Genomic DNA, 8,026 nt, shown 5'->3' on the forward strand with positions numbered 1-8,026 from the left:
CCTCAGACCCCTCATCTCCACGGCTGGAGAGATTAAAAAGCAAGAACGACCAGAGAAGTTAAGTAGCAGCGGCTCGCACAGTTTAGTCACACGTGATGAGTCAAACATCCAGCATGTGTGGATGTGTCAGCATACACACACTCACACACACCGTAACACAACTGAAAGCGAGCTGTTTGTGTTGGTATTCAGGTGCATGAGGCAGCATCTGTACGGATGCTGGTAAGAACAGTTGATTTCAGGAATATTTACATTATTCTGCAGCAAATGTCAGCCTCTGCCGGTAATGCTTTCCACACACACACACACACACACACACACACAGTTGGAGTTGGGATGCTGTTTTGCTGGTCGCCATGGAGACGGCGAGGAATGAGAGAGAGACGGCGGGGGGAATCTGAAAGGGAGCATGAGCTTCTCTTTCATCAGGTCACACAGGCTGACATCCATTCAGCAAGCTCGCCTCATAAAAAAATCACTGACCTAACGAGAGACGTGGAAATGTTGATCCTCCTCCATCCTGCTTTTGTCTGTCACACCCTCCTCCTGTCATATCATCACCGTCTCTTTGCTCTGCCTGGTGAAGCAGATATAAGAGGAATAACCGGACTGTTGGTGCTGGAATATATAACTCCGTACTGAAACTGTACCCTTAAAAATCAACCTTAACTGTGATAATGTGTTAAGATTCTCCAATTCAGGGAGGCCAAAGCTGCATTTAGTTATTTTACGTGCAGGTTTCCAATCACTAAGCCACATAAAACATGTCTTGACACCTGACTAATGCAGAGGAACATTGTTCTCGACCCAACACCCTTTCCGTGACCTTTGAACTCTCTCCCCCGGACACAAAGGTCAATGTCCCATCGCAGCTTTGAGATCATTAGTTTAGAGTCTCACGCCTCCAGGGAACCAAGTGACCCCTGATAGTAAGTTATTATTTTTCTATAAGCACAAACAAGTTCCTTCACCAAACTCATTCAGTGCAATGAATGTCGCCGTCAGTCATTTACAGCTCAGTGACCCCATCTGCTGGTTCTACATGAGGACCTTCATGGCAGCAGAGCAGATAAACTACCGGGTGAAATCATCGAAAAAAAAAAAAAAAAACAGCTATGCATTTAATGAAATTGTGAGAAATAAAAAGTAGAAGCTCACTTGCCAAGTCTGAGAAATTATTTGCTGGTGATTAAAATATATAAATTGGTGGTGTTATTCTTATATTCTGATTATATGTGCTTCCTTTAAATAAAGACTATACATCATTGTTGATTTATACACGGTGACACCCCCACCAACATCGATAATAATACCAATAATAATGGTGATAATACTAATACTGTTAACAGTAATAATAATAATATAATAATTATAATATTATAATAATAATATATAATAATATATAATTAATAATAATAATAATAATAATAATAATAATAATAATAATAATAATAATAATAATAATAATAATAATAATAATTATTATTATTATTATTATTATTATTATTATTATTATAGTTCGTTTTATTGCGTCACACCACATCAAGACTTTTACTTTGGTAGGTGCGCTCACACATGCGCAGAGCGGCTGTGACGCAGCTAGTGACGCGGAAAATGGCGTCCTCCGCTGCCCGGCTGGCTGCACGCCGGTTAGCCCCCTCGGCTCCTCCGGGACTCCGGAGCGGCCGTTTCCTCGTCGTCTCCTCCTCCGGACATGGGGGAGGTTGTTCGGCGGCGGTGTCCGGCACACGGCGGGGAGAGACGGCCGGCGGCCGGAGCTCCCGGACACCCGGAGGTGTCGTGACATTGACCGGGCTGACAGGTGAGGGAGCTAACTGTTAGCACAGCCGGAGCACTCTGCCGCTTTTCTGCTCGATCTGCGCTGTCCTTGTTTCTTTTTAGCGACACAACCGCGGATTTCTTTGTTTTAAACTAATATCCACGCCTCATCGCTGCTCCGGCTCCTGTTACATCAGTCACACACTGACACAATCAGTGTTCACACACACACACACACACACACGATGTGAAGAAACACCTGGATTGATCCTGTTGATGTGATGTGAATTGCACCAAAGAGAGGAAGCTCTTTGAAAACTGCTATGAGGAGTTCAGCTGTGTCTGACTGTTTGATCCTGATGTATCCTGATGTCTTCCTTCTGTTTCTCTGGGAAAAGACACGGCCCTTCTTTGAACATTGGAGGTACTTCATCAGTCACTGAATGGAAAGCTCCACATTTAACAGTCCTTTTTGTGTCTTATGTCTGCAGGGGTGAGATTCCCACATGTCGCCACCTGCCGCTCCTTTCACACCAGCAGCAGGGTGACAAACAAGCAGGACTTCTATGAAGTCTTGGGTGTGTCTCGCACTGCGTCACAGAGGGACATTAAAAAAGCTTATTACCAGGTGGGGGACATTGCTAAGGCCTACATCATTCACTCATTTCCCCCTTTTGAAAAGAGATGAAAATGGCTGAAAATAGTTTTTGAATAAAGCAGCAACACATCTTTTGTTGCCCACTCACCAGCTGGCGAAGAAGTATCATCCGGATACCAACCCAGATGACCCAGAGGCCAAAGAGAAGTTTTCTAAACTGGCTGAAGCTTATGAGGTACAAAACAAATTTCATCAGTTATTTGCAAGATAAAAGATTAGTAGCATTATCCAATGACATTCTTCTGTTTTTGAGATAAACCCCCAGACTTGTCCTTTTTGTGTTTAGGTGCTCAGTGATGAGGTGAAGAGGAAGCAGTATGACACATATGGAGCTGCTGGTTTTGACCCTGGTCGAGCCGGAGCAGGCCAGCAGCAGCAATACTACAGAGCTGGTGGGGCCAGTATAGATCCTGAGGAGCTCTTCAGGAAGATCTTTGGAGAGTTTACAGGAGGGAGAAACTTTGGAGATTTCCAAAGCATGTTTGAACAAAGGCCAGAGGTGAGAACTCGCAGCTGTCGCTGTTTCCATACTTTAACCAGAAGCCATTATTTCATATGTTGGTGAAACTTTAGATGGATGGAAAATAGCAATAAAAAAAAGTAAAAAACGGTGCATAAGGTTAAAAGGTTTGTATTGAATATGCATGAAATAAACATGCAAGTATCAGCAGTTTTGTGTCATTGTGTTGGCCTGTGGGAGTTTGGATTACTTATTGACAGTTCTCCAGTCTTATGGCCCCAGAATCTGGCTCTTCTGCTCTTCACACTGGAGATCAGTCCACGGTGTAAATGTATGGGGGGGCTCTGACGATGTTTTCAGCTCTCGTCAGCATTTATCCAATAAATGTGAAAGTCAGTCAGTTTCTTTTGTTCTCTTCGCAGTATGTGATGGAGCTCACTTTTACAGAGGCAGCAAAGGGGGCGAATAAGCAGCTGAATGTGAACATCAACGACACCTGCCCAAGATGTGATGGAAAGGGCAGCGAGCCGGGCACCAAGGTGTCACTGTGTCACTACTGCAACGGCACGGGCATGGTGAGTCTGACGGCCAGATGTGTACCTGAGGTAGTGAGCAAGGACACCAGCCTTTATCTCGAACAGCTGTGACTCGTCTCCTCAGTCTCTATTTCTTCTTCTCAGAACTTTGCCACACTGTGCTGTCTGCCATCTTCTTCACAATATACCACTGTCTGTGTCGCCCCCTGCAGGAATCCATCAATACAGGTCCCTTCATGATGCGCTCCACCTGTCGACGCTGCGGCGGGAAAGGATCCATCATAATCACACCCTGCACTCTGTGCCGAGGTTCAGGTCAGACCAAGAAGAGGCAGACGGTGACTGTACCTGTACCTGCCGGTAGGTTTTCACCCTGAAAGAGATTTAATGCACGACTTTGTCAACTTAATATCTCTTGGTCAGTGTAATTCAGTCTCATGAAAAAGTTCAGACTTACATTTGGAAGTTGATGCGATGACGAATGCATGGAGCCAAAAATATTGTATGTGATATTTTCCTACAGGAGTTGAAGATGGTCAGACAGTGAGCATGGCAGTAGGCACGCGAGAAATCCTCATTACATTCAGAGTAGGTTGTTAGTGTTTTTCATTACTCATCATCCTATTGATGTACGATGGTAGTCTCTCTGTTTAATGACATTTTAAAATGTCTCTGTTCAGGTTCAGAGGAGTCCAGTGTTCAGGCGTAACGGAGCAGACATCCACTCAGATGTGCCAATTTCCATAGCTCAAGCTATCCTGGGGGGCACAGCCACAGCACAGGGCCTCTACCAAAATATCAGCATCGTGGTGAGTAGGCAGCAGGAGGCAGTACCGTTAGTATACATTACTCCTACTGAAACATCTCTGTTTTTAGATAGATGAGTCGTTTCATTTAGAAATCACATTTCAAAACGAGGATATCTGAATTAGTGAAAGCATAGAATCAGCTTGATTAAAATCCTGAAAATGCAAAACAGCTGCAGAAAGAAAAACAAACACTGATGCCACCATGATGCCAAAGGAAGGACAAACGGGGGACATTTTGGAGACAGCAGGAAAGCCCCTGATTTTCCTGTCCCTGGATGAATTATTTAACTGTGCTGAAAGCATCAGAGCGATAATTACCATCGTGAGATGTTCGTCTGAACACCAGAACAGCCCACTTTTGAGCTGTGGTGATGAGCCAGGGTTGAATTTTATAGTTTTCCTTTTCCATAATGGGCAAACTCAGTCAGAAACAATCATGCTGCCCTTTTTTTTTCTCTCTAATTAACTGCTGGCAGAATTTCAGGAGACATCTCTGTCTGTTTCAAACTCTTTTCTGGTTTATGTTTTCAGATTCCTGCCAGTTGTCAGGCTGATCAGGTGATCCGGCTCCAGGGCAAAGGCATTCGGAGGATGAACAGCTACAGCTATGGAGATCATTATGTTCACATCAAGATCAGAGTGCCCAGGTAAGAAATAAAACAACATCCTATAAATGCATATTAAAAACCTTTATTTAACCAGGAACACTCTCATTGGGATAATAAAAAAAAGTTTTACCAGAATATCCAGGCCAAGACAGGCAGCAGCACAGACGTGTTACACTGTGTAGATCACTTTATCTTTGAGTAAATTTCCACGTGATGTCTAAAGTCAGATTTCTTTTGACTGACAGTGCGAGTCAAAGTGAGATAAATGATGCCATCTGCTAAGTGACTCCGTTTGTGTAATTGAAGTGTGTCTGTCCTGCAGGAAGCTGACTCGAAGACAGCGCTCTCTGCTGCTGAGTTACGCTGAGGAGGAGACAGACGTGCAGGGAACCGTCAACGGATTCACTCCTTCTGCAGGTCAGAGATAAAAGTTCAACGCCACCATTCATTCCAAAACACCACCAGAGAGAGAAAGTCAGTCACGTCTTATGTCGCCGTTAGATGTGCAGTACTTGAGCTGATGCAGTGTGTGTCTGTGTCCAGGAGGTGGCAGCACCAGCACTCCTACTTCTACTACTTCTACTACTTCTACTAGAACTTCAGCATCTAGTGCGAAGACAACCAGCTCAGAGGAGCAGAAGGAAGAGCAGCAGGAGCAGAAAGAGGAGGAAGGCTTCTTCTCTAAACTAAAGAAAATGTTTAGCTGACACTCAGAAAGCAGGTGTGAGCTTCAGACTTTTCACTCCTTCCAAATAGACAAAGAGACTTCAACTTAAATATATTTGACTTTATCTAAACAGGCACTTTGGTAAACTAAGATACCACAATTGCAGGTATGTGTCTCCAGTTTAAAGAACATAGAGTTGAATTTAATTGAATGCATTTTCTGCCCTTTTAACAGGTAAAAAAAAACAACAAAATGGTAAAGGAAGAAAAGGAATCCACAAACAGAGGCTCCCTTCTGTGTCCTCCTGAGTTTGGGGATTGAGCAAGGAGGGGAAAAAGAGCAGCATAGTGGTGTTTGTGTTGATGAAGTCACACATTATTGAAGTTGCGGTTGGCAAACTGGCCACGGAGACGTCAGGTCCACCCACCCACACACTCACTGGCCCGTCACTGCTGACAGGTGCTGGGCTGAGAAAAACCAAGATGTGCTGGAAGAGGAGCAAGAAAACAAGATGGTGACTACATGTGACTATTGTGCAATAATCCTCCTGTCTGTTTGAAACATCACTGCTAATCCACCAGGTCCACTCCGGATTCAGCCAGTCAGTGTGCACCAAATAAAACAAAGTAAGAACCATTAAAACAGAGAGCAAAATTTATAGCCACAAGAGTCATGTAATGTTGGAAACTGAATGAAAAGCAACACGTTGTTTTGGTTTCAGGATGTAAATTCTAATTGTTGTTATATGTAACAACCACAATGATGTAATCGTGTCCTGACAAAGAACTGATATGCAACTTTGGAGGGCTCTGGGATGTGGTCCTGATTATATTAAAATGTGGGTAGCTCACTAACCTACAGTTTAACATACAGAGCAGTAAAAGTAGCTGCCAATACCGTCAGTGATTATTTGCATTTAGTGAGAACTCAATTTGCTCTATTTCTGCTGTTTTCTGTGTGCTGGCTGAATAAAGGATTCAGTTTTATTGTTGTAATTGTTACATAATGACACGGTTCTCTTCAGGAGACCTACTGGGAAAAAACAGGACATTAACTTTCTCACAAAATACCCTTTTTCTTCATATTAAATTCTCTCTCCGACAAATCTGAAGGGAAATTATTTCAAGGAGGGAAAACAAGTGGAAAATGAAAACCCTGATCTTCATTATGTTGCTGTTAGGTGATCTCATTGTGTTTTGTTGCCCCTGTGCGGAAACAAAACTGCTAAAACTGTTTAAATAAAGGCTCAAGTGTGGAAAGTTTTTTTTTTTCAGCTTCCATTGATTTTTTTGTTCTAAATTTAGGAACTAACCTTGAACATTTAAGCTGTAATGCTGAGACCAAACAACAGACAGCAGTGTTGAGTCAGCGGTGTCGAGGTCAACCCTCCTCAGTACCAAACAGGACTGGACAAAGCTGTTTGCTGCTCACGCACTCACACCAGTCCTCCGACTGTTTGATGTTTCCAGCCGCTCAGTTAACTGCTGCGCATGAACAGAAGCTTTTGTGAGGGTCACAGGGAGCTTTTCATACGGGGGCTTTCCGACTGTGCTCAGTCTGAAAGTGGTCAGTCTCCACAAACAGGACTTGTGGTGCCTCTAAGGGAGAGTTATGATTTCATACAGAGTCACATTTATATTAAGGACTGGCCGGTGGCTGTTTTTTATTTTTATTTTTCCTGTATGTTCTCAATCTAAGAGTCGTGTTTGTTTTAAAGTGGGGCTTATGTAATAAAAAGGGATATAGGATGTCGCTGCTGCTCGGTCACATAGTTGTGTGTTATTTACAACAGTGTTCCATGCAGCTTCCATCTGAGCATTTCTCTGGAAGCAGGCGGAAGAAGTACATATTTGCTTATCTGACATCTCCAGAGTTTAAATTCATTTTAATTCATGCATGAGAAGCAGAACTTTTTTTTTGATGTCCCTAACACAAATAAGAGCCTATCTGAGATGTTTCATTACAGAAAGTGTTTGAAGCCGCAGTCGTCAGACAGAATGAATGCATTACTCCTCCTCCTCCTCCAGGAAGCCCGCCGACGACCCCCCGACCAACCACAGAGACCGGTGTATCCAAGGGTGTAACTCTGAGTCTACCATTCAGGGGGTTAAACATTTTTATTAATTCACGAGTTATGTGATTATATTGGGGGGGTTATTTTGGCTGAATCAAATTTTTTCAGGAGTCATGACCTCCTTATCCCCCATGCAAATTGCGTCCCTGGGTGTATCCAACGGTTTTACACGAGAAGTTGGGACATTGCAGGCCAATCCTAGAGACCGTGTCCATTTTTAAATCCAATCTCAGTGTTGATGCCCAGACGCAGAGATCAGACACGTCCGTGTTGGTTGTTTTTCACATGATGCGCTCAGAGCTTATAAATCACAGAATTGATGGACTGCACCGAAGTTGCAGCAGGCAGCCTGACAAAAGGCCAAACATCTGGGGACTCTTTTCCTCTTCTCTTCTCTGCAGCCACTTTGATCCTGGCTTTGCTCAGAGCAGAAAG

The 8,026-nt window shown here is 43.5% G+C and overlaps 1 protein-coding gene across 2 annotated transcripts; it reads left to right on the forward strand.

Moving 5' to 3' along the window:
• The first annotated feature begins 1,614 nt into the window (after positions 1 to 1,614).
• LOC115044522 (dnaJ homolog subfamily A member 3, mitochondrial-like) lies at positions 1,615 to 6,770 on the forward strand. 2 transcript variants are annotated; one of them, XM_029503595.1, is made up of 12 exons: positions 1,615 to 1,822; positions 2,271 to 2,407; positions 2,529 to 2,612; positions 2,724 to 2,936; positions 3,320 to 3,472; positions 3,646 to 3,793; positions 3,957 to 4,021; positions 4,114 to 4,242; positions 4,774 to 4,889; positions 5,173 to 5,267; positions 5,394 to 5,571; positions 5,752 to 6,770. In XM_029503595.1, exons 1-11 carry the CDS (start codon positions 1,615 to 1,617, stop codon positions 5,555 to 5,557), a joined length of 1,512 nt encoding a protein of 503 aa, XP_029359455.1. In that variant the 3' UTR covers positions 5,558 to 5,571; positions 5,752 to 6,770. The 2 variants fall into 2 exon arrangements, with proteins under 2 accessions (XP_029359455.1, XP_029359463.1); XM_029503603.1 differs by lacking the exon at positions 5,752 to 6,770 and having other exon boundaries at positions 5,394 to 5,573.
• Positions 6,771 to 8,026: the final 1,256 nt, after the last annotated feature.

The sequence above is a fragment of the Echeneis naucrates genome, chromosome 1, assembly GCF_900963305.1.
Source record: "Echeneis naucrates chromosome 1, fEcheNa1.1, whole genome shotgun sequence".
Taxonomy (NCBI): domain Eukaryota; kingdom Metazoa; phylum Chordata; class Actinopteri; order Carangiformes; family Echeneidae; genus Echeneis; species Echeneis naucrates.

Excerpts from the sequence above, each read along its gene's own strand:
- LOC115044522 (XM_029503595.1), top strand. The coding sequence starts at position 1,615 with ATGGCGTCCTCCGCTGCCCGGCTGGCTGCACGCCGGTTAGCCCCCTCG. Across the intron at positions 2,613-2,723 it reads AACTGGCTGAAGCTTATGAG|GTGCTCAGTGATGAGGTGAA; the intron begins GTACAAAACAAA and ends TTTTGTGTTTAG. Across the intron at positions 4,243-4,773 it reads ACCAAAATATCAGCATCGTG|ATTCCTGCCAGTTGTCAGGC; the intron begins GTGAGTAGGCAG and ends TTATGTTTTCAG.